The sequence below is a fragment of the Typopeltis vanoorti genome, chromosome 14 (assembly GCF_054136105.1).
Source record: "Typopeltis vanoorti isolate ZY-2024b chromosome 14, IOZ_Tvanoo_1.0, whole genome shotgun sequence".
Lineage (NCBI taxonomy): Eukaryota > Metazoa > Arthropoda > Arachnida > Uropygi > Thelyphonidae > Typopeltis > Typopeltis vanoorti.
This window is the reverse complement of record NC_143562.1, coordinates 15,724,098-15,751,704: the sequence shown is the minus strand read 5'-3', so window position 1 is coordinate 15,751,704 and position 27,607 is coordinate 15,724,098. Positions and strand designations below refer to the sequence as shown.

Genomic DNA, 27,607 nt, shown 5'->3' with positions numbered 1-27,607 from the left:
AATAAATACAACATAAAGAAGTTAGTAAATTCTACGATATAGCACGTGATTATATTCCAGAAACTGGTATATTTTTAAGTCCTTAATTTGCTTTTTGGTACTTAAACACATTTTTCAAACACCAGTCTATGACAGCCGTTGTTCAGTTTGTTCATCAAATTCCAGGCCTTTAATAAGTTCTCCCAATGTTTGATGTCTGCCAATAAATAATGCATATTCAACATCCCCCTCATTAAACCCTCTTAAGAACGTTTTAATGACCGGAAAGTTATTTCGTGTCCAAAATAATTAAAAAAAAATACTACGAAAGAAATAACTTTAATGAATCAGAAAATTATTTGCATATAAAAAGAAAGAAAGAACATAATACTAAAGAAAAAAACAGGATCATCAGACATTAATTCCCTAATAGGCTTCTAGTATGCAAACAAATTTGCAAAATAAACAAACCATATTAAAAAAAGAGAAGGCCAAGTAAAAATTAATAGCATAAAAATATCTTCAGAATGCTTTAACAGTGGCTAACGACTTTGATGTACATTAGCGCCCTCTTTGTTTACCAGAGAGGTAAACTAACCATAGTAACTAATACGATTTACAAAGAAAAATCTAAAATATAATCGCCCTAACAGCAAAATTGCTAGGGTAAAAATGATTAGGGGGAAAATGGAGCGGAGGTTGATACCGATTTAAAATCTATCATGCGCGTAGCCAACCAAAGAACGAGTAAGCGGTTTCTGCTGACACCCAGCTACGTCTGCAAAGCTCCCACCGACAAGAAACCAAACGCCTTACATCTAATTAATCAGCTTGGAGTTCTAAGTAAATATTTTCTCTTACAGACCCTCCCAGCCCCGATTCTCATTATACAAGTGTTTACAACAAGTTTTCTGTTGAGTGTGTGTGCACACGACGGTCTTCCCCTTTGCAAGAAACATGGACCGACCATCCCACTAGGACATGAAGAGTGTTTGCTGCGTTGCCTAGCAACGGAACGAGACACAGTTTGCTTCCATTCCCACACTAGAGATTTTTTTTTTGGTTACATCTTCGTTTGGACTTGGAATAAATTATGGGACAGAAGAGCAGGAATACTTCCCTCCCACACACACATCTATCGAACTACAATAACAGTTCCAATTCGATAGAAATCCGACAAATCTCATTATCGATATTATGAACCCATCTCTGTGTTATGACACGAAAGTTGAAATCTTGATTATTAGCGAGCTCTTTCCAGACTAAGAGCAAGGAAGGCAATCGAAGTTTTTCTTGGTTAGCCAAAACACATTTCGCTTCTAACCGAGGCCTCCCTAATCTAAATGGCTGGTTCCATAAAGTGCTCATTTTAACGTGAAAGATTTCGAATAATTTATTTTGTTCTCCACCCACTTCCAGTATCAAAGATGCTTCTTAAGGACATAACCATAAATATTATGCCAGTGGAGTCTACACTAGTACGTATGCTTTAAATATTCATTTTATTGCCGGTAGATTATCTTCGATGTTCAGAGGAATAAATAAATAATTATAGCACTATGAATAGAACGGTCTACCCTATAAGTGCCACGGCTTCAGCACGAAACACTGTTGTCAATAATTGACGGCATGACTCAGTGTAGTTCATCTCGATATTCGAAATAACTTTATTACCGGAACTTTTATCCGTGCCAGAATGTGGTTTAATACCTTTAACTAAAGAGACACAACGAAAAAAAAAAAAAAAAAAACTAATTCGGTTGCATAACCTTTGTGTTCTCGATGTTCCTTATCCATAATTCTTAACCAAGCACTCAAACAGAATACAAAATATGAATGTTTGCAATACACTTAAGCGGGTGTGCAGGGAATAACCGGTCTTGTAATGAATGACTCATTTTTAGGCAATGAGAGGGAGATCCAATGCACGCGACTAGGTTGGGAGGAAAAAAAAAACAGGGGAGGGACATGTCTGGGAGAAAATCACCTGACCATACTTCAAGGAATAGGCCATCTGGCAACACTGGATGAAAAAAAAAAAAAAAAAAATCAGTGCAGAATGGTTCTGTTTGGCATACAAAGAGACTCCCTTAATACTACGGACCTGTTCTATGATTATCACCTTAGCCATTGCTAACTTAGAATGGATTTTTAAAATATATTTGCTAAGTTGAAAATAGGCCAAATAACTGACTTCCTTTTGTCTTTGATTTTAATACACATTGCGTATTGCGACTACGGGATAAACTAAAATTTCCTACAAAGAAAAAAAGTTTATTCATAAAATATTTTTATATTACACTAGAATGTCTTCTTGTAGTTCATTAAGTTCGTTGAACTCTGGGATAAGATTTGTGAATTGGAATTAAATGCTAGGAAGAAGGTTCGATTTTCCTACCGTAACATCGATCCTTGTCTCCTTCTATCTCTCATTCCTATTAGAGAAGCGATAGTTTATGCTTTGAAGATCAGTTACCCATTTTCTATTCTTTCTTAGAGGCGCTAAACATAGCAGCAGTTCCATATGTGCTTTAGTGTTTGCAATGACATCATTTAGTTTCGTAGGATTCGGTATCGGCGATACCGAATCTTTTGTTTCAAAAGACCCCTGGTTTCGAATTCTGCTTAGAACTTTTTGCTTATTTATTTATTTTTAACGTGAAGGCGAGTTAGCCGATCTAATATAGTTTTACCTTTCTGTAAACGTGAGAGTTTGTCCTCAGAAAAAAAAGGGGGGAAAAAAGGCAAACCCGCTGAAAGAACCCAAGAATTAACAGACTTTTTTTTAACATAGATTTTTTTTGTTTTAATTTTTTGCGACAGTTTTTTGTGGATGGCTTGATTATAATAAAAACAGCATTATTCAATTAGTTTAACCTGAAGTGGCATCTGTATAAATTACTCATTAGCAATTTGTGACATATGTTTTCGTATTGTTTTATCACTAAAAATTATCCCAATTAAAACAAAATTGAGATGACCACACAAAGTAAACATTTTAGTAAAGACACTCAATATCATATTTCGATAAAATCTGTAGCCAGAGTGGAGAAATAATTTGCATACGGACGGACATAAAAATAACAAACCGCCTACAGTTAGCATTCACCGCTTGTTACGATGTTTGTAGTGTCCTTGCAGAGGTAAACACACACACACACGTCGTGTGAGTGTGTGCCTCACCTTCATAACGAAATCGTGTTTTCACTGTTTTAATAGAGTGGTTTAGTTGGCTAAGGAAGGTAGGCTAATGAATTAGGAATTATTTCGATGGTATTTCTTTTGAATGGAAGCGTATGAGTTTGCTATTTTGACTTTTCGTTAACCAGAAGTTTTTAGATTTTGATTTTTGTCTAGGTAAAAAGTGAAGCTTTTACCTAGACAAATTGGAAGGGAAAAAAGGAAATAGTAACAGAAATAGGGAAATTACGAATCCATCCTTATTTCATAGCCGAATCTACAAAAACTTAGAAAGTTTTACAACAGACCAAAGAGCTTATTTGAAGACAACTCTTGACATCGCAGTCGCCTTGGCTTGCACTACCAATCAATTACCAAAGGCACGACCTCTTTCCAGAAACCAATTAGGCTAGTAAAACCTCAAAGCACTAATAAAAGGCGAATACATGGGCTCCTGGGAAGAGATGTCGTGTCTTTTAAGTAGTGCAAGCTAAGGCAACTCCGATGTCAAGGGTTGTATTCTAAACTTTCTAAAGTTTTGCATATTCGGCTATGAAATAATAATGGATTTATAATATCACTTATTTTGGTTAATATATTACACTAGATTAGAGTTATTTAGTCTGTTTGTCACTAATTATAATTATACCCTTGGAGGGTAATGTATATATACATACATTACCCTCCAAGGGTATTCCCCTATCAGATTGTTGTATTTTTATGTGTGAATTTTTAGCTGGTGTATAATTATAATTAGTGACAAATAACTCTAATCTAGTGTAATAAATAAATATATATATATATTTATTACTGTTACAGCATTACTATATATATATATATATATATATATATAGTAATGCTGTAACCTATGAAGTTCTAACTGAGGCTTGGCTATTGCTGTTACCCTCTTGCCATGATCAGAGCTTTAATAGCTCAATAACACCTTATCCGTACACTGTCCTCTACAGATAACGGGGAAGATGAAAAGCATTCTTGTTTCGCCCCTTTAAGCCAGTCCTTATAAGGATAATATAATATATACATATTATTACTATTTTTCATCTATTTTATTTCTGGATGACGTGTCTGGCGTCATCCAGATGACGTCATTGTTTTCCGAAGGCAGTTGAAGAGCTCCATCATAGTTCTCTGAAGTCGACCACATTTGTTCTGAATTCAGAGAATTTATCAGCTGCTAGCATCATTGGGATCTGTATGCGTCATCACTTCCTGTCACGCGATATAAGAAGTGGACGATAGCTGCCATTTTCTTTCTCTAGTGTTACGTTGGAATTTTTTCATAACAATTCTCAAAAAACAAGTCTTTCATTACCACTTTTTCGTTGAAAATCCAAGCAATCGTATATGATAAAATAATAATTTTACCGATATTGTACTTGTAAACTGCTACCATATTTAATTAAAAAGTTCTCTTTTGCCAATTGTTTCGTATAAATATCTGCGGAGGAAGAAATACTGAGTCATCACCTTCGTACAGCCAGGAATCTTGAAGAGTTCTCATCCTGGATGACTCGTCAATTCTGATTATAATAAATCATTTTTATGCAGTTGAATTATATGAAAACTTCTGCTCATAACTCATCGCCCTGTCCATTATACCCATGGGCGCTTGTTAGCCTTTAGTAATGCCATTGTATTATTAAATCTTCGCTTTTTACCTCCCATTTAGCCTCAATGTGCTGAATATTTCACAATGTCCATTGCTAGCAGCGAAACACGCAACTTAATAGCGCTAATCTGTAGGCAGGGACAATATGTAAATCCTTAGGAAATTAAGATAAACTACCCCAAAACAACAGTGAACATGTGTTACCTTCTAAGTGCACCGCCTACAGTTAATGACCTGACAACAGCGTTCACTAAAATGCAATACATGAACGCGAGAACAGAAACGCCGAAAAGACTTCGTGATAATGTAAGCGTCGTATTAGAGGATTTACAACACTCTGTCGATCTTATTTTTTATGACTCGCCCTGTCCTGAATGCTTTTTTTAAACATCCATCACGTCTCTTGGTTGACCTTGGTTTCACCTTCGGACCAATGGTAATCTAACAAATATTATGCATTCATAATAGATGTTTGCTGATGACGTGTACAAAGCATGTTCATAATAACATTGTTTTGGTTGCTATGGAAACCCAGTATTTATTAAATAATCCAGCCTATTCTAAGAATACAACTGGATATTATCATAGTAGCGTGGCGCCAATAAAATTCGATCAAGTATACGACTATCTTCCTTCGGTTCATTTTATTTTATTTTTATTCACTTTTTTTGGATCCATGCAGTTGCAATACATGATTGGAAGTCATTGGCTCTCTTTATAACGATTTCATATCTACATATTGACATACACCTCGTTTAAAATCCTATCCGCATCTTTTCGGTTTAAGCACAGAATTAAACACGATACACGCACGGTCAGGCAAATAACTACGGTTATTATTGGTATGCTTAATATCACTCAAGGAATGCTTTCCCCCATCTCAAGTTTGGCAGATTCTTCGTGGGTGTGCGTATAATCATATTAAGTTCATGATGATAAACACACGAAATAAAACGAAGAATATGAAAACTGGATGATGCCAAATGAGAGTTTATCATTCTTGTATTGTTTACGTACAAGATTGTAGGGGACCCTGAATGAATAATTATATCACGCAATAATTTACTGATGAAAACAAAACTTGGCAGATGTGGAGATAACTGCATTGTAAAAGATGCTCAAATCTGGTCCCCTGAGAACATACAGATACGATGATATTAAATAATTATATATTGAAAAATCTATAAAATAATACTTTTAAGAATGCGTTAAACATTATAGCTCCTTGCACCAAAATAATTGGATGCAATTTTGAAAATTAGTCTCTTACCTACAGTTATCTATTTATAGGAAAGGCTGATTCAAACTTCTTGTTTGGTTTGAGATTTAACAGCAATTATAATGTTTTTAAATTTATTATGCATATTTGTTTTAAAGATCATACACCGCTAGTAAATATTATCTGCGAAACATAACTAAAATATACAAAAATCCTAAAAAAAATTTCAGATATCCTTAAAGAACTGAATAATATATTTATTATCGCATTGCACGTTAATTATGCACATACATATTTCCCCATAAAAAAATCGGTAGAATAATACAATACTTTTAAAATTTTGACCACATTGTGCAAGAGATGATAAGTATACTGATATAATATACTATTAGGTGTCTTTATTAAACTATTAATAATATAAAAAATTCTAGTACTTTTTCATATATTAAAGAATTTTTTTGTTGATTTTTACACATACAGATTTATTTATATAAAAAAAGATAAATTTAAATATTTTGGTAATCTACCGAACCACTTATTGTATTACTATTCATACTAGATAAATTGTTTCACTGACATACATATTGTCAAATCTAGATTAATAGAATTCAAATAGATTAAACTAAAAGTACATTCTCTGAGGGTGCATATTAGGTATTCAACGATGATGATTTTTTTTAAATATTGCATAACAGTGATCATATATATATGTGTGTTCTTTACTATATAAAGAAAAAATATTTAAGAAAAAAAGTATTTGTATTATTTAATATTTTCATGATTTTTTTTTCTATAAACAAATAATCATACGTTTTAAATGCACATATATTAACTCTATTCACTGGAAAATTCTTTAGATGTTTTTTTTCTAAAATGGAGAGAAATACAAATTGCACCGAAGTCGATGTATATACTGTATTTATGAGCACATAAGTAACTTGTTGCAAATCACAGGAGACGAAGTTATACCCTACACAGAAGCGAATGTTACTTGGTAACGCAATTGACGTCACATCACCATGGTAACACATGTCACCAATGGAGTTCGGTATAACAAAACAGAAATTATCACTGAACAGTAAAAATTACTTAAAACATTCATTACTGAATAAAGTTAGCTTAGGTGTAATATTTTATCGGAGATGTGTTTATTATGCTGCTATATTATTATTATTATTATTATTCCATTTCATGAACCAACAATAATATTCAAAATCGTGGGCTAAACTAGTGGTTTTTGCACAATAACAGCTGATTATCATAGGAATTGTAACTAATTTTTAACTGTATATTTTACTGTATATTTTAACTGTATATGCTCAAAACCCTCAGGATTTGAACCCTCAGTGTTCAAATCCTGAAGGTTCAATATTAAGGATAATTTTCGACGTATTTTCGATTTCTTTAGATGGAAAGACGATTACAACTGCCAGGGCCGAACAAAGACGATGACCAATCATTGATGTACCAATCAGTCGACAGAACTGCATTACAAGAGTTTAAACATGTTTCCTTCTAACATCAATAGATTACGGATGGGACTCCCTTCCTACCTGGATTTGAATATGTAGATTTAATCGAGACAATAATCAATGCTATGCCGACTCGAGCTTGTTCTACTTGGGAGGAGAAGTAATGACAAGAACTGCTGAGAAGGCTGTCAGAGTATAAAAACTTTGGCTCAATGTTGTTATCGCATACATGGAGTACGAATCACAAAGTACATTGCAGTAGTCAGGGTTATAGAGAATAGGTTGAAGAACAAGGGTTGGATAATAGCAATGGAACCTCACTATCAGACTAACATAGGATTGAGAAAGTCTAACCTTGTAGTAAAGTTGAAGCTTTACTACAAGGCTTAGCCGTTTACTTCAAGAAAACGCCAACATCGTTCCACATTTTACTTCAGGGGATTGCATCCTTTTTGAGGTATATGGTGCCAGAGTTGTATGGACATACTAAGCTTGGAGTTTCATAGGCTGCTTTCGAGTTATTTTGCGTGCTTTGGCGAACTTAGGAGAGAATAACTTCTAGATTCTCCAGGTCTGGAGTTGGATAGCAAGGGATACTAGTGGGGCTTTGGCCTCTTCAGATGTGAGACCATAGTATGTAGCAAACTGATTTCAGTACGAAAGTGGAAAATTAAATAAAATTAACAGCCTTCCGTGGGTAGGACACATTCATAGACATATATAACTAAAAGATGCTTTTGTTTTGCATTTTTTAATGTTTACCTCACAGATAAAAGGTGAAAAATCTAACCTACTGTACTTTAGTACCGTTTGAAGACCAAGAGTTCAATAATCCAAGTATTTTTCTCTCTATAAAAAAAACTACTTTTTTAAAACTACTTAAGGTTTCCAATAAGTAGGATGGATGTCACAACTGCAGATGAAAATTCACCACCAAGACGTTTGCCAAAGCGATTGCTTGGATACATAAGTATCTATTCTAACAATATAGTAGAGCACTTTGAAAGTTCTGATTTGGAGTGTAATATTAATACATATTACTTAGGAAAATTAAATGAATTCAGGTTTAAAAACAAGTGTTTTATAATGATTGTTTAGAAATTTCTTTAATTATCCATTAATATCCAATTCGGTGAGAGAGAAAAAAATCCGTCGTAATTCACCTTTACAAACAGAATCCCAATGGGCAGTACTGAAGAAGACGATCTTCTTGGGTCTGTCTCAGATCTTTGAAATAGTTACGAAGTGAACAGAGAAATGTGACACCTTGGGGAGTCGCGAGCAATTCATTTATCGTACTAATGTACAGTTCCTATCGTAGTAATTCGATAAATTGGTCCACGAGGTGTTGCTGGCATTAACGTGTGTGATCACAGGATTTCGAGTTCAGTCTATGGGCCTTCCCTAAGGTGGTTTAAACAAAGTCTTCGTTCGTCGGAGTTCACGAAATTCTACATGTAACTAAATATCTGTTGGTTTGGAGAAAGGCAATGTCCGGTAATCGAGAAGTCAATATAAGCAGGCCTAGGATCTTTTGAAGAATAATTAAACCACAATTGAGTAGTATTCATTAACTGTTTTAGGATATATATAGTTAAACATTGCAGATCTGGATTCTCTACAGAATCGGTGACCATAATTATCATAATTAGAAATGTGTGTGCGTGTGTGTGCAGACCATTTAGATGTCTAGCCTTTAAGAGCCAAAAGTACCAAGGATTATTCATTTATTTATTTTAAATAAATAAATCATCCCTGAGAGAACTGCAGTGCGTTAAAATATCACTGTTTCATTTTCCCCTTCCAAATTCAAAAGAATATTTGCACTGTAAATTGAACAAAAACACAATTGGAACACATACCACAAGCGGAAGCTATTGTTGTCATGGAAACACAACATCACCTCCTTTTATTGTCTCAAACGAATATATTATTATACAAATCTTTCAAATGACCTTAAATAAACGTATTCAACATTGTCAAAACCTGAATGCTATCTTTTAAACATTTACAAAGAAAAGTCTGTTTCAATTCGAACTGATATCAAGCGTATTTGAACCAACGGTTCAGTTTATTCAAATTAAATATATTAGATCAATACAGTAAAAGACATTCTTTGCCGTTTATAGGTTTAATTTAAGTTTAAATTTTTAATTTTCATTTAGAGAGTACATACATTAATCTGAAATTCAAAAAATCTGAAATTTAATGGATGAGCTCAAAGCAGGGATGGAAGCAGTATACTTCCATCCCTGAACTACGATTTCTAAATAGATTTTAACAATTTTGTTCACATTACTTCAATATCAAGTCAGAACGATATGCGAATGTTAAGAGATGGCGCCAGATTATTGAGTTTTTTCAGATTTAAAAATTAATTTTTTCAATTATTTAAATCATTAACATTTTTAAAGAAAATTATATTTTGTTCTTATAAACTATATTTACTTTTTTTTTTCAAATTCATTTAATTAAAACTGTTATAACATTTATACAAAATGTTAAATATAAAGGAAACATTAACATTATAATGTTTCAAACATTAACATACAAACATTAACATTATAAGTTCTTTCGCATGCTACAAAATACCGTTTTGTGTTCGAAAACGTTTTGAGACAGAGTTTCAGCAGCATCAGTTCTATACAAATTAGGCACGAAGCCAAAAGAGTCAACATTTCTCAGCAAGGCGGCAACCAAAGCCTTCTCTAAGAAGCGGGAATTTCCAGGTGGTAAGCGAACTACATGAAAGACAAGAGAAAGCCTGTAAGATATTCCTCCACCTAGAGAGGTTTATTCATACCGTGGGAAAGACCTTGAATTTCATTTTAAAAGATAAGCAATCTTATTATTTGAGGAAAGTAGAATCTATTAAGATAAATGTGATACTATAAGGGTTTTATTATCATATTTAAAACATTCACAATCATCAAATTTTAAATTAGACACAAAAGGGGTTGTCGCCAAATGACGATAACGATAAAACCGATCGGATGTGGATTAATTGAAGCCAGATGCGAAGCTATTTCCATTTGTTTTAAACGGTATTCATATCCTAAATCCATTAAACCATTTCGTGACGGGGTATATAAAAGGGGCGCGCGCGCGAACGATCTAAATGAACAAAGTACGCCATTAGTGGTTGTTCCACTGCAGAAAGCAAACAAGAAATTTGGAAAACTAAACAGGTAAAGGCACCCATCCATAGAACGGAGGTAGGGGGTTACAGGAAAGGTTGGGGAACTTGCGCGTGCATGCATGTTGAACAAAACGCAACGTGACACATCCCCCGCGTTTCACATGAACGCTCACCTTCACAACTGCATACGCACACCATTATTCTTTCTTCCTCGGTTATACATATTAACCCACCTCAATCTAACAAACAGAATGGAGTTCTACATATAACACAATTTCTATCACAACAAAGAGACGCACTTCCCTTTCATTTATCCTCCCCCATTTTTCTCTCTATGTTCATTTGAAGGGGGGGGGGGCGTCTTCTGCTGCCATAATGACGCCAAATCCAGTCGCCTTCTCATTAATGTATTCCTCTCCCCCCCCTCCCCCAGGTTGGTGAATCACACGTGACTAACGCATTCAATGCAACTCGCCGACGTGTGTTTAGTCCCCCGAGCTCAAAGAGACCGGGAGGGGTGGAAATAGGGTGGGGATGTGTCTGATGCTCCACGCAAACGGCTTTAAGAAACTAATGGTGAAAAACTACTAAATAAACGACATCACATCAACAGCGATGGGGGTAAAAGTGCGAGACGCTTTAGACTTATCGATTTTCTCTTTCCCTTATCACCCTACCCCCCCCCCCCTTGCAAACAAAAGTGCGTATTTAAATAATAGCCTCATAGATGCTAGAAGTTAATTTTGCTGATGTGTCTGTTCGTAGCTTCCGATTTTCAAATTAACTGCATCTCATTGCTTTCTGCTGTCATAAGCACACACGGAAATTCTTAGGGGAAGTGAGGGTCGACTATTGATTAGAACTCTGGCGGTATTTTTTCTTTCTTTTTTTTTTTTAATCGAAATCGTTTCGTGATACGCTGTACATGACTGAAGTTAGTAATTAGCATAATGAGAAGTAGAAAACACGCATTCAGACATTGGGGACTCCCCCCCCCCTCTGGTAATTGAGACAATTATCAAGCCTAAGAATAATTAACCAACATGGCGTTTATCTTTTCCGTTTGCAACATCCCCCCCCCCCCCCCCATTCGTATTATGAAACGAATGTTCACAATAAACGGGAAGACTGTTGTCATGGCAACAACAAGGATAATACATTTGGTACTCATACAAATATTTCTAAATTCGATCATCTCGAAAAGGATCCCCCCCACCTTGCCCTGTAGACTCGAATCTTAGACGTATGTTACTAAAATTCAATTATATCTCTCTTATTGCAATGCGATATGACATAAAGTGCTCCGATTCCATTCAGTTTGCTTCTATAATCCACGTGAACCATAAAATCTATCTGCTTTGAGTGGAAAATCATTCTTTGAATTCACGGTATTTATTTGACGGTTGGGGAAAAAAAAAAAATCGCAATATTATAAACTACGTGACTCTATTCAGCCCCAGGCATCCAGGCATCAGAAATCCCTTACTGCAAAAATGGGGGGTTAGGGAAGCAAAACAAACGTTGTGGGAGGAATACAGATAGACCCTTATCTGTTCAGTGTGTACCATCGTTGGCCTATATTAACGGCCATCTGTAGAAGACTATCATCACTTCCCCAGGGCCCGGCAAATAACCGATGTGCATCGAATCACTTCCAGCTTGTAGGCAGTCCTATGAGGGGATGAGGCCCGGGATAAAGCAACATGACAATAGATTAGAAAGGGGGAAGCACATCCTATTTGTGATAGTTCGATCGATGATACTATATAGAGAATGACCCAGTCCATTTGGAACAAGCAATCTACAACGGAGGGGTGAGATTACTGCTGGGGATGCAGAGTCTTCCTGACAACGCCGAAACGTATAGACAATCAATTTACAAGAAGGGTATGCCTAAAGGAAAGTTCCCCACAGCGATACGGTAGTCCATTTTGAAGGAAGAAAGAGTGGTTGTAAATCATAACTTTCATTGATGTCCTGGTCTGATATAAACAACTCCATTGGCAGATGAATGCAAACGATTTAGTGTCAATCTCAATTTCTGTTGTAACTGAACGATATATATATTGATAGATGTTACATAAAACGTGTAAATAGTCAATTAAAATAAATTTTAATTATATAAAATACAATAAACAATTAATATATTTTTTTAGGAAAAAGAAATTTAAAATATTAAATAACACTACGAATAAAATTTTATTCACATTGCAACACCATATATTTTAAAATATATAGAGATTTAAAAGTTCATTTATTAACAAAGTTTGGGTGAGAGGTGGTTAGATCACGCTATACCCTTGGAGGGTAACAAATAGCAATGCTGAACCGAGGAAGTAAACTGAGGTTCGGCTGTTGCTGTTATCCTGGGTGATGAGTTTTTGAGTTTGCTCCCTTAGGGTTTTTGCCTTAAGGGAGCACCTTGAGTCTCCGGGAAAGGTGTTCTCCGGCAGGGCCCGCTGAGGGGTTCTTGTCGGTGAATTATTTTCCTCGGAATTTGAGCGGTTCTGCTCAGGAGTCGGGGAGCCCATCGGGGTGCTAGGATGGGGCGGCCGACACTGAGTGGAACCAACGCTGAGCGGTTCTGCTTAAACGGGGTGCTTGGACGGGGCGACCGTCAATGAGTGGAACCAACGCTGAGACATGGACGGTCTTTCGCCCACTATGGAGTGGCCTAGAGATCGTCCGATTTTTTGAGATTTTACCCTTTACTTACTAATCAGGGTAATGGATGGCAATGCTGTACCAATGAAGTTTTAACTGAGGTTCGGCTGTTGCTGTTACCCTCCTGCCATGATCAGAGCTTTAATATCTCATTATAAGTTTGGGTGAGAATCTAAATACGCCTAGAAGTGATGCAAGTCAATTGCTTTTATGCTCTCTTTTCCTGTTTTTGCAAACTTGATATGATATGATATATATATATATATATATATATATATATATATATATATATATATATATATATATATATATATATATATATATATATATATAAAAGCACATTTGAAGCCAAAGACGAAACATCAATCATCTTCATTACTGACTAAACGTATAATTAAACAAGTTACCCTTATTATTCTTCTTGTTATCCACCCAGACAGGACAGACGAAAGTCTCATTTAACCCCATGTCCTACCAGCTTTTCCACCCATATTTTTCTTTCTGTTAACACCAAAACGCCCTTGCATAGGGAGGAGAAGCTAATGACAGATACAGAAAACGTTCGTTATTAATGGTTTGAAGCCACACAATGTACCTCGCGCCATTGCAATTTTTCTCAGTAAGTGTGGACTAAATAACGTGATAATATATTTCCTGGCGATGTCGTTTGAACTGAAAGTAATAAGTTTTCTTGATTTTTAGGTATTGATTAAAGAAAGAGTGTATTTGGGAAGATATTAATCGAAAAACGTGTAGTTAAGCTTAATGGTTTAATGATAATTAACAAACGTTAATATCTTAGTCTGATTATTAATAATCTGATAATTAAAGATCTTTTTTATCGATAGATTTCGAGTTACAAATTTCTTTTAAAATCATATTAATATTAATAAATAAGTAAACCTTATCCTTATAAAGACAGGCTTAAATTGGCGAAGCAAATATGCTTTTCATCTTCCCCGTTATCTGTAGAGGACAGTGTAGGGATAAGTATTATTGCGCTATTAAAGCTCTGATCATGGCAAGAGGGTAACAGCAATAGCCGAGCCTCAGAACTCCATTGGCTACAGCATTGCCATCCATTACCCTCCTTATGTAAAGGTGTCTCTAAAAATTCGGATTCGGACGATCCCTAAGCCACTCAATCGTGGGCGAGAGACCGTCCATCTCAGCGGTGGCTCCACTCAGTGATGGTCTTCCGCCGAGCAGAACCGCTTAAATTCCGAAGAAAAGCATTCACTGACAAAGCCCCTCAGCGGGCCGTGCCGGATAACACTTTCCCCGGAGACTCAAATTGCTCCCTTAAGAGAGCGTACTCATATTATTATTTTAGCAATTGCCGAGCCTCAGTTAAACTTCATTAGCTACAGCATTATGAACTATCCATTACCCTCCCAGGGTATTCATCACCGCATATCACGGTGGATTCTCATTCTTTTAAGTGAACCTTATAGTCCTTATAAGGATAAGGACTGGCTTAAAGGGGCGAAGCAAGAATGCTTTTCATCTTCCCCGTTATCTGTAGAGGACAGTGTAGGGATAAGGTGTTATTGAGCTATTACAGCTCTGACCATGGCAAGAGGGTAACAGCAATAGCCGAGCCTCAGTTAGAACTTCATTGGCTACAGCATTGCCATCCATTACCCTCCAAGGGTATTGGATTGAACGAATCCTTTTAAGTAAATATTTTAAGCATTATTTATTTATATAGTCATTTAATTTATTTATAAAAGGTGTAGTTACAATTATTAAAAATAAATATTAATTTAATAATAGTTTTTCAAACATATTTATATTTCTTACTATTATTTAAATTTTCAAACGAATTTTAACTAATAATTTGAATTTTTTTAAACATTTTTGACGAATGCTGATATTTGGAAAATGACTGCGATATTTTCGAATTAGTATTGCAATTTATGAACTGACCATATTTGCATTTCTCCTCTAGAAATCGAATAATTTCTCACCGCTAGGTGGCTTGTCAAAAAATTCTCCTTGATTACTGAGATGTCGTGCGCAGTTAAACCTGGCGTTAATATAATCGATAACAAAACACGTTTTGTTGTTCAATATGATAATGAAATTCAACTATTTCTGCTTTATTTCTATTGCAAATTAAAAAGTCATTTCTTTAACAGGAATTTCCAGAATAATTTGCGTGTTGTTTAATTACTTTAGCTGTAATTAGTGAAAACTATTTGCCGAAATTTTCTCGACTGTCATCGCTCTCGTATATTCATAAATATGAAATCATTTTACCTTTTCTGAATTATCACAGTTGATATAATTTCCATACTTGAATTAATTACGAGGTTACGTTCTTGATAATGATTGCGAATGGGTTTAATTTATGCTAACGCTGAGTAGAGAATAATTATGGATAGCGCAGTAAAACTAGCAATCGATATTGTATGCGGTTGCATGAAAACTAACGATAATTGAATCTTAATTATTATAACTATTTAAAGAATAAAAAAAAATTACAAAAATTAGCAAATATCTTTTGGGATAATTTTACTTGAGTATTAAAAGATAAGAAAGACTATTTATACAAACTGAAGTAATTTACTAATTTTCATCACCATCGTTGACACTAGGATTTAAAATGTTAATGCTAGGCACCACCAACAAAAAGGTGAATAGCATATCATTATCGAATTATGAGGTTGTATGTTCAACGTTTTTAAATACTTCCTGCTTTTGCTATGTCTTTCAGAATATATTAAGAGACAGATGAGATTAAAGGACTGAATGTTGATGAATGATGGGTAACTTTGGAACTTTAATATCCGCAGATGCAATAAATATAAATTATTAAACATGTATAAAAGGTGCTTATTAAGGATTTCGCAGAAGATAGATCGGACAGAATGAACTGGATAAAATGCAACGTACGGATTTTTTTAAATTACTATTTATCGTCTGCCACTCTACGGCAATATTTACTTGGATTATTTTTAGAAATTCTTCGAAGGTACAAAGATAAGATATAACTTTATTTTACTTTTATGTATTTTACTTTTGATATTTTTGTCCAAAATACTTCCATACTTCGTTACATTTCCTTGATTCTTGATTTTTTATTATTTTTTTTTTTTTTATTATTCTTAAAAGAACTGGACTGAGTCCTTGACTCTTTATCCCGTCATCTGAATGAAGAAGATCTGTCTGGATGGGGTGTTATTGAGCTAAAAGCTCTAGTCATGGCTGGGTAACGGCAATAGCCGAGCCTCAGTTAAAACTTCATTGGCTACAGCATTACCATTTGTTACTCTGGAAGTCCTAAAAAGGATTTATATTCCCCGTGTAACCCAACCCTTTTTTTCCTTATAGTCCTTATAAGGACTGGCTTAAAGGGGCGAAGCAAGAATGCTTTTTATCTTCCCTCTTATCTGTAGAGGACAGTGTAGGTATAAGGTGTTATTGAGCTATTAAAGCTCTAATCACGGCAGGAGGGTAACAGCAATAGCCGAGCCTCAGTTAGAACTTCATTGGCGATGTGTAAGTAAAGCCAACTCTAAAAATTCGGACGATTCCTAGCCTACTCAATAATGGCCGAAGGACCGTCCATCTCAGCGTTGGCTCCACTCAGTGATGGCCTTCCACCCACACACCACCACCGAGCAGAACCGCTCATATTCCGAAGAAAATCATTCACCGACAAAGCCCCTCAGCGGCCTGTCCCGGAGACTCAAATTGCTCCCTTAAGGCAAAAACCTTAAGAGAGCGAACTCAAAACTCTCGAATCTCTGCGTCCCAGGGGGTAACAGCAACAGCCGAGCCTCAGTTAAACTTCATTGGCGATGTGTAAGTAAAGCCAATTCTAAAAATTCGGACGATCCCTAGGCCACTCAATCGTGGGCGAAAGACCGTCCATCTCAGCGGTGGCTTTCCACCCACACACCACCACGGAGCAGAACCGATCATATTCCGAAGACAATCATTCACCGACAAAGCCCCTCAGCGGGCCGTGCCGGAGAACACTTTCCCCGGAGACTCAAATTGCTCCCTTAAGGCAAAAACCTTAAGAGAGCGAACTCAAAAACTCTCGAGAGTTTTTGAGTTCCTTGGTTCCTGTTAAGGTTTTGTATACTTTTTGGTCAAGAAAATTAAATGTTTTTTTAACAAAATTCACTTAATTTGATTTAATTATTGAATGATTAATTATATTAATAGATTAAAAATTCGATAAAAGTTCTTATATTGATCAAGTGCATATAATCTCATCACCCAAGGGGCTAACAGCAACAGCCGAACCTCAGCTAAACTTCATTGGTTCATCATTGCCGACTATGTAAGTAAAGGTGAAATCTCAAAAATACGGACGATCTCTAGGCCACTCCATAGTGGGCGAAAGACCGTCCTAATCTCAGCGTTGGTTCCACTCAGTGACGGGCTCCCCGACCACTGAGCAGAACCGCTCATATTCCGAGGAAAATAATTCACTGGCAAGTACCCCTCAGCGGGCCGTGCCGGAGAACACTTTCCCCGGAGACTCAAAGTGCTCCCTTAGGGCAAACCCTAAGAGAGCGAACTCATTTACCCAGGATAACAGCAACAGCCGACCTTAGTTAAACTTCATTGGTTCAGCATTGCCATATTTAAAGGTAAAGCCGTCTCTAAAAATTCGGACGATCCCTAGGCCACTCAATCGTGGGCGAAAGACCGTCCATCTCAGCGTTGGCTCCACTCAGTGATGGCCTTCCACCCACACGCACTACTGAGCAGAACCGCTCAAATTCCGAAGAAAATCATTCACCGACAAAGCCCCTCAGCGGGCCGTGGCGGAGAACACTTTCCCCGGAGACTCAAATTGCTCCCTTAAGGCAAAAACCTTAAGAGAGCATACTCAAAAACTCTCGAATCTCAGCGCCCCTGGGGGGTAACAGCAACAGCCGAACCTCAGTTAAACTTCATTGGTTCAGCATTGCCATCCGTTACCCTCCAAGGGTATTGACCGAAGGGTAATCACCGCATCTTACTATTGCTCCATCATAAGGATAAAAATTATAGAAAAAACAAAAAGGGTGTATTTGAAGAATCAAAATTAACTTAGGAAAGACTTTTCTTGGGATTATATTGATCAAGTGCATATAATAAACAACTAAGTTATACCAACTAGTTTCACCAACTAAGTCTGTTGGCATCTTCAGAGTACATAACTGATGTAAGGCACTAAAAAGTAAAAAACTGTTACAAACTATAATCAACCGATTCCAATTATATTAAACAAAGAACAGAGAGCGTACAATACATTCATAGAGCGTGGATGATATCACTTGTTATTTAGGAACGTTCTATAGTTGGCACTATAATTCAGTTCTGGCGAGTTGAAGGATCTGATAAGGATCTTTCAGATCACGGGCAAGATTAGTCCTTGGTTCCTGTTAAGGTTTTGTATACTTTTTGGTCAAGAAAATTAAACGTTTTTTTAACAAAATTAACTTAATTTGATTTAATTATTCAATAATTAATTATATTAATAGATTAAAAATTCGATAATATATATATATAAGAGATAATGTATAACTGTTAATTTTACTTTTGATATTTATGTCCGAAATACTTCCATACTTCATTACATTTCCACAATTAAATTTTTTTTTTTTTTTTTTTTGGCTAGATGGGCGAAGCAAGAATGCTCTTCATATTCCCCGTTATCTGTAGGGGACAATGTAAGGATAGGGTGTTATTGAGCTATGATCATGGCAGAAGGCTAACAGCAATAGCCGAGCTTCAGTTAGACCTTCATTGGCTACAGCATTGCCATCCATTGCCCTCCCTCTAAGTACCCATTTTAGTCGCCTCGTACAACATGCATGGGTGATTTTTAAGTAAAGCCCTGTTTAAAAATTAGAACGATCCCTAGACCACTCGATATTCAACTCATCCAACTCAGCGTTGGCCCATTCAGTGACAGGCTCACCCTACCAACGAGCAGAGCCGCTCATGTTCCAGGGAAAGGCATCCGCCGACAAGGCCCCGCACGGACCATGCCGGAAAACACTCCCCAGAGATTCAAAATGCTCTCTCAGGGCAAACACCCCCGAAATCTAACCCCCCCCCACCGGAAGCAAAATTTCGAAAGAAACCTAAGAGAGCGAAACTCTGAGTCCATTTTAGTCGCCTCTTACGACATGCATGGGTTACAGCGGCGCTATTCCTATCCCGGCCACCACACGGGTATCAATTAAGAATCAAAATTAATTAAATTTCATTTCATTTAATTATCAAATAATTAAATTTAGTAATAGATTAAAATAATTTGATAAGTAATAGAATACTTTCACTCCGTTTTGTTGATTTAAAATATCAACAACATTCTGTGTTGCTAAAAACAAATAAATACATTTGAATTATAAGACAGATAATAATGATGGAGAGTCCTATAAAACACAGCTCCTCAACGATATTTCAATCATCAATAGATACTCTCTGCGATTATTATTCGCCTCTGTGTTTGCTATTAATCATAAAAGTGCTTGTTTACACATATCTGTCATCCTTTGGCGGCAACTCGACGCATCCAAAAGTTATTTCTCTCTTTTTTTTGTCTTTTTTTTTTACAGTAAGAATTTTGCAGTAATATATTAAAAGAATTTTTATAGTAAGATATTAAATATTAGATTATCCTAAAGTCTCTCTGGAGATACTAATCCTTTAATTCACAAATGAAATACTAATAACCAAACGACTGTTACTTACTTTTGCATGTCCTGCATTCAACAGTAAGAAGAAACCGGCTAATAAAAGGAGGTTGTAAGACCTTGGCAACAACATTATGGGTTGCTAAAATAAATAAATAAATTTGAATTATTAATAACAAAAAGGACAAGAAGATAGTAATCTTGATATTAGTTGCAAAAAATATATATAAAGATGTTAAAAATAAATATTAAAATTAAAAATACTCAGACTTATTAAATTTTTAAAAAAAAATGTCTTATTGCCTCAGTCTTCTTCTTACACCATTACTATTTTTACTACTGGAAATTATTTATGAAACGAGTATATAAAACATGAATTACAGGAATTATTAATCAAATGGCTATCGTTTGATCACTTCTTGTTTGGATTATTGAATACCGCAAGTTTAACTTGTGTATAAGACAGATAATAATGATGGAGAATCCTATGAAACAGTTCCTCAACGATGTTTCAGTCATCAATTTGTCAAGAAGAAGATGCAGCTTGAAATTCAATTTGCAATATGGAGTGGGAGGAGGATGTAGGGGTAGAAAGTCAGTCATGCATGTGGACGATGAAAGAGGCCAATCAGATTAAAAAAAAACAAACTCAGCACTATTTTTTTTTATTCTGCAAGTTCTATTAAAAAATATTTTCGAGAAATTTAGAAGCTCCAGAAAGCTAATTTTAAAAGAAGGATGAATAGACAGAGAGAGAGAGAGAGAGAGAGAGAGAGAGAGAGAGAATGAATAACAATCAGTCTTTTGAATTAACAGTTAGCAAATCTTAAGTGAAACAATCTCTACCTGCCAAAGCAAATAAAGGACCAATTAGAGAAAGAGCCCGAAACTAAAGTGGTATCATTCGTTGGGTTCAAGCGAGCGTAACTATTTAACCACATCAACCAGCCTCGTAGGTCTAATTGTTTCCGCTTGGCGTCACACTTCCTATCATTGTTAGCCTAATCTTGGTGAGATTTTCCTATTCCCTCACCGCGTTGCTCGTTAATAAATAATGTCTCCATCCCCCTTTCTTTTGTTAAGTTTAACGACAATTTCAAATGGGCTATAGGTGAAAAGGGATGTGACGATACATTAAAAAAAAAAAAAAAAAAAACAGACCTCGCATAACGGTCAAATAAGCCTCTCAAGGTACCGCTTGGCAAGCAGTATCTTTAGCCCCCCCCCCCCCCACACACACACACAAATAATGAGCATTCATTAAAATCTTTCTCCTTATCTGTTTTTCTTTTCGACTCCTCTGCTCCCCCCCCCCCTAAAACTTTCTACTTCGGTTTTTCCCCATTCATTTTGAATTTCTGCTTACGACAGCCGTCGGACTATCTGGGAGATAGGGTAGCCTCCCGGATCGATACTGCCCTATTGCGATAGATCAGAACGGACCATTTTTGAAGATATAAAACTTCCCAAGTGAAACAGTCATGTAATAGAAATGTCAAAATATTTCTTAAAAGAATGCCTGCGAGGAGAAAAAAAAACGAATCAGGTGAAGATGGTACGATTTTTCTTAAGTGTAGTTGTAACTGAAGTGTCATCTCTGCAGAACTCTGGTCACACGTGACTAAATGCGACACCCTACCAAGGATCAGAGATCAGATAGAGATTGAAAAGAGAGGGGGGGGGGAGGGCTGTAGGATAACGCTAAAGACTGGAATGAAAAGAGGAGATAAAACAGAAAAAAAAAACCATGACAATAAGAAAATATTGAAACAAAAATAATTAAAAAAAACAGAAGGGGCATATCCACAAATGGCTAAATTCCAAGAAGAATTAAAAATAATTATGGAAGATATAGAAGAGTACGAAATACTGGTTTGACTGTTAGGGTCGCGTGCCAAATCGATAACCGCTATGAGGCAGTCTGTTAATGTTGGTCTGGTTGACCAAGAGTTTATCGCATCCACTCTTCAACTAGGGGTTCGAATCTCGCCATGGACATAGACGTTTCTGATCGTCTTTAGGTGGGAGATGAATTTCAGTGAATAGTGCGATGCCACCGTACAGCTTACTGGATGTCTGACATGACTTGAAAAAAATCGATGTTTGGTTCTAGAGAAGCCTTTTCGGATTACGCAACAAAATATTAAAAAATGCATAAAATTAATGATAAAAAAACTTGACCTAGTACATGAAAATTCCGTGTCTGTTTTGTATGAGACCATTAGTAGAGTAAACTAAATGCCGATGAGAATAGAAAGAGTAATTTGTCCGCTGAGACTATGAATCTCTAGCTTCCGGATATTGTGGAGTATCGTGGATCGGTGAAATTCATCGAGCTTCCTGGTATGTCGTAAATTCTATTATGGTGTTTGTGATTTTTCTATAGGTTAAAATCGGCACCAATCTACGAAACTATTCCTTAAGGTAAGATATCTTCTGGATCGTCGAAAGAATATCTTCACCGGCTTAAAAATATTTGGTTCACATTACAGAAGAACCGGTTCAACCCACATTTTTAATTTTGTTAGCCAACGAATTGAAAATTCTCTAATACCAGTATCATTTGTTAACGAAAGAGATGAATGATGCACAAGAAACTGCAGGTGATGAAACTAATAGATCAATGCAATTGAATTTTTTCTGAAATTTTCACTGAAAATTGCCCATTGGGCCTTCTGAAAGCCAAGTGCTTTGATCTTCCGGTTCGTGACTGTTTTTTTTATTATTTTTATTTTTAATACATCTGAGTCAATTTGTTTGAAGTTTGAAATAAGTTTTATTTAAGAAGTGGATCCTTAAACAATCGCCTATTTCGTTCTTTTAAGCGCAACTTCATTTCTTGTGCTAGTAAGGGTGGAAACCGACTAATCTGCCACCTAGTGGACACAAGCAGAACTTATTATTGGAAATATAATGTCACACCAGTCTTTAAAAAAAAAGCTAATTTATTGCATATAGAAAGTGGCCAACTTGGAGAAGATACTGGATTTTATACTCTATATCATTAATATTTCGAAACCCATAAATCCCAACCGGAATGGGCGATATATTTATATATTTTAGGGTATTGTTTAAAATAAAATATAAATAAAAATATTCAAAATCATCATCGTTTATTCATAATTTTACAATTATAAATATGGAAACCAATCAAAACAAATAAGTAGTTTGTGTATACTAAGATAGGACTTGGAGGTTCTTATGAAAGGAAACCAGGCTTCTCTGTCATGTACTAATTGACGGATCTCTGATGAAGAGAGTTTGGGGGGGGGGGGGAACGGAGAGAATAATGCTGATATATTTCCAATATGGAGTTCGGGGTCTTTTCCCATCTGTAGGGGCGTAGAGGATCAGAGCATCAAAAGATGCAGAGGGTTGGTGGCCGAGCCACCATTTTATTTGGTTTCTTTGAACAGTACTGACTAGAGAAATGAATATATATATATATATATATATATATATATATATATATATATATATATATATATATATATATATATATATATATATATATATATATATATATATAATACATACATTTTACTGATTCGATACGCCAACTGCCCACCCCGTTCATCACCAGGTCGAAGTGTGTGTGTGTGTGTCATTTCCCATTTCTTCTTCGTGTGTTGGGCTAACTCTCCGAAAAACGACCTTTTTTTTTTTGCAATAAAAATGACTGAAAAAAATCACCATAATAGCCACCATATTATCATAATATACCACCAATGAAACGATAGAAAAATCAACAGATATCTGCGTTTGAGAATAATAAATGGCGAGGCCGTTACGGGTGAAAACAAGCCAGTAAATAAACACGGCCAGAAGCATGCACGCGATATACACCATACTGCTCACACGAGCGATTTTTCATGTCAATACAGTTCCACTTCAACATGCAGAAAAGGTCTACTTTTTCTGCATGTCGTCTACTGGAATTTCTTTTTTTTTTGGTAATTCCAGTAGACGATATTGGTCACAGCGGTTCACATAATCCATCCACAGGACGCACAGTTTGACGCATAAGAAAATTTTTAATTGTTAGAACTCCAATTGGCATCGTAGTCATTGTGTCAAACCAAATAAACAGATCAATCAATAATGGATGCAGTATATAGTGCGCATGTCAAATTTAAATACAAGAAAGAGCAGCTTATCCTTGTCTTGGCAATATTCTCTTCAAGAATAACACCACATCTCAAGTAAATGCGTATAAAATTGCACAACTCAAACCATTAATGGAAGATTGTGCTTATTTCCGAATGAAAATGAAAAGACAAAAGCGATCTCACCTTCGTGACAATTGCTAACTCAGATAATTGGAAAGTGTATAGTAACAGAGAGTTGAATCCCTGGAGGCAAAATCAGAGAGAGAGATTGTCGCCGTTTTGATGTCGGATCCTATTTATGAATGAAATGCTCTAATCACCTTCAAGGTAACCTGCAAGAATGACACAGACCAATCGAAACAGAAGTGTAATATTAGAAATCCCATCTACCACCTCTGGACGATACCGCAAACCTAATGAATCATGTTTATACAGACGACATAACAGGCAAGCTTCCCAGATCGATTTTTACTGTGGGTTTCTAAGGCAACGGGCGGTAATGTCTGTGCTGGCAATACCGTATAGGCTTTTCTGTGAACAAACCCGACAATAAGATCCATTATAGTTTACTGTTATTTCCTCAATTTATGCGTTAGTTTTAGAAGTGAATAGGGGGACAAGATGGGGAGCACATGGACGCAAGAAACACGCACGCACAAAAAATAAAATAAAATAAAATCTATGGCAGTTATTCTGGCTTGAAGCCCATAATTTTCGCATTAGTCTTACATTAATTTTCAAATGGCAACTACATTTTAAACTGATGACAGCGAATGCACTTCCGTTACTAGCCTTAATGTGTGTGTGTGTGTGTGTGTGTGTGTGTGTGTGTGTGTGTGTGTGTGTGTGTGCGTGCAGCGTTCCAGTTGGCTGAGAGTTCATTTTGCCGCAATGACAGCTTCTACTTACTATACACTATTAATTGGTGGATACTTAACAATGACTATTCAAACTTTCTCTTCAGATAGTTCAATGGCACAATCACTCAGCCACCAAAAAAAAAAAAAAAAAAAAGAAGAAAAAAAAAAGATCAATTACGAATTTTTCCACCTATCTAGTTGCTCTGCAAGGGAAATTAATTAAATGAAGTAAGAATGGTATTTTTTAAAATTATTTTTATTTATTTCATTGATCTGTCAAATTTTTGCAGACCAATATATAAATGCTGCAATAATGAACTGAATGAATGAGAAAGAAATAAAATTGAAAACTCAGTTTCGTTTGGAAACCTGCCAAATATGTCACTCCAAATGAAACTTAGCAGAAAGCGGTGATTTGCAAAATGATTTGCGAGAATAAAATAGACTTATGCGTATTTTAGTCTAGATTTCACATTTTTAAGTTAAAATTAATATAAAAAACATAATTTCTTGTCAAGTATTATATACATTAAATATTTTAAAAAGTATTTAAAAATTTTTTAAAAATGTTGAAGAAATAGAAATACACCATTTTATTATTAGTATATAAGATGTATGAAATTTTCTATAATGTTCGTTGACCGTGAGGTGTGGTGATTGATTCATTCAATCCAATACCCTTGGAGGATAATGGATGGCTAATGCTTAGCTAATGAAGTTCTAACTGAGGCTCGGCTATTGCTGTTACCATCCGGCCATGATCAGAGCTTTAATAGCTCAATAACGCCTTATATATATACACCTACACTGTCCTCTACAGATAACGGGGAAGATGAAAAGCATTCTTGCTTCGCCCCTTTAAGCCAGTCCTTATAAGGTTGAAGAAAAAATCTCTAGGCTCCTTCTTCTTTTGACTCAGCCACAAAAAAAAAAAAAAAAAATACTAATTTCTCCACCTATCTAGTTGCTCTGCAAGGGAAATTAATTAAAATAAGTAACAATGGTATTGTTTTAAATTATTTTTATTTCTTTCATTGATCCGTCAAATTTTTGCAGACCAATATATAAATGCTGCAATAATGAATTCAATGAATGAGAAAGAAATAAAATTGAAAACTCACTTTCGTTTGGAAATCTATTCTCGCAAATCATTTTGCAAATCACCGCTTTCTGCACTAAGTTTCATTTGGAGTGACATATTTGGCAGGTTTATTTATTTATATTTTTTATTTATTATTATTATTATTATTTTTGGTGGCTGAGTGATTTGTGCCATTGAACTATCTGAAGAGAAAGTTTGAATAGTCATTGTTAAGTATCCACCAATTAATAGTATGTTTCTCTTCATAGTTCGTGATGAGGGTCGCCGCTGAGATTGTGGCTCTGTCTGGTGGTGAGCGTGCCACTGGGGGGGGGGGGGGAGCCAACGCTGAGAAATTCTTTTCGATGATGGGGTGGGCCTGTCACTGAGTGGAACAACGCTGAGCAGGCAACTGATGTGGTCGAGGGCCTATATGTCGTGCAGATGCTCACCTCACACCCAAACTTTGTTTACTCTTGGGCGGATTAAACCAGAATATAATTTCCTTTCAAGAATAACATAAAATAAGGTTGTCTAAAATTAGTCTTATTTGGTAGTAGCCTTAGGTTTCGATAATAATTTTTGGATGGATTCCGTTCAATTAAAATTTAACTAATATTAATTATTAGACGATAAAAAAACTCAAATTTCTCTTCGTATGCTTTGAGGTTTTCAAGACATAAAATTTACAAGCCAGAATTGGATCTTTGCCAGATACACATTTACAACAATGTATCTGAACTAATCGCAGTTATAATCACAAGTTAACGTCTAGTAGAAGCTTGACGCGAGACTCGCAGTTTGTCCTACTTCTTTTCAGTTTCCAGGAAACCTAAAAGCCATTGATTAACAAACTGGTCGTCGCGGACTTCTTTCCATGGCAGTTAACTAAAAGGATAAGACATATTTAAAACTTTTCATCCCATTTTTAAACTACTTTCATTTAATAAAAATCCTTTCCATTAATAAAATTCTTTATTTCTTGAAGAAGATTCTTGTAAAGTACTTAAGATAATATGATTCAGAACGTTATGAGTATTAAAGTTGGCATTATTAGTGACCTTCTAGCGGCCAATGCTGTTTTGGGCAAAAGTTTGGCCTTTTACGAGCCCGAATTATAGTTGAAGAGTAAAATAATAAAGCTTTATAAACGATAATGTACTTTTCATATTTACCAGCAGGTGGCGACACTGCAGTAGATGTTGCAGCATTCTAAACTTCGTTGTTTCTCTGGAACAACGAAGTTTAGAATGTAAAAAAAAACAGACAACGATAATCTCAGGTAATACATGCTTAGTAACTTGCATAAATGTAGAGACCAAACTATATTCATACCAAAAATTTATAATAACTAAAACAGGAAATCTAATATAGTAGATGTTATCTAACAAGCATCGATTAATAAGATTCATTCTGCTGTTTATTTTTTTTCGGGGGGGGGGGTAAATTAAGTACTTTACTTACTTCATGTTTGAATTCTAAGATGTAACTTCATCTTTAGGTCGATGTTTTCGTTAAGCTATCTTTCCCATTCCATAAAAATCTATTCGATATTTTTTTTTTATTTGTCCAGAAAGATCATTGGTTATTTTGTTGCAGTTGCCATACTTGTCAACTCGTAAAA

The 27,607-nt window shown here is 35.6% G+C and overlaps 1 protein-coding gene across 2 annotated transcripts in view; it reads right to left on the bottom strand.

Annotated features, from left to right (window-relative positions):
• The window catches only part of LOC150099257 (follistatin-related protein 5-like), a 503,787-nt gene that overhangs the window by 428,376 nt on the left and 47,804 nt on the right, over positions 1–27,607 (bottom strand). For both annotated transcript variants that reach the window (XM_090403821.1, XM_090403822.1), the window contains exon 2: positions 19,992–20,075. In XM_090403821.1, the coding sequence (XP_090259947.1) occupies positions 19,992–20,066 (75 nt within the window). In that variant the 5' untranslated portion in view covers positions 20,067–20,075. The remainder of the gene's footprint in view (positions 1–19,991; positions 20,076–27,607) is intronic.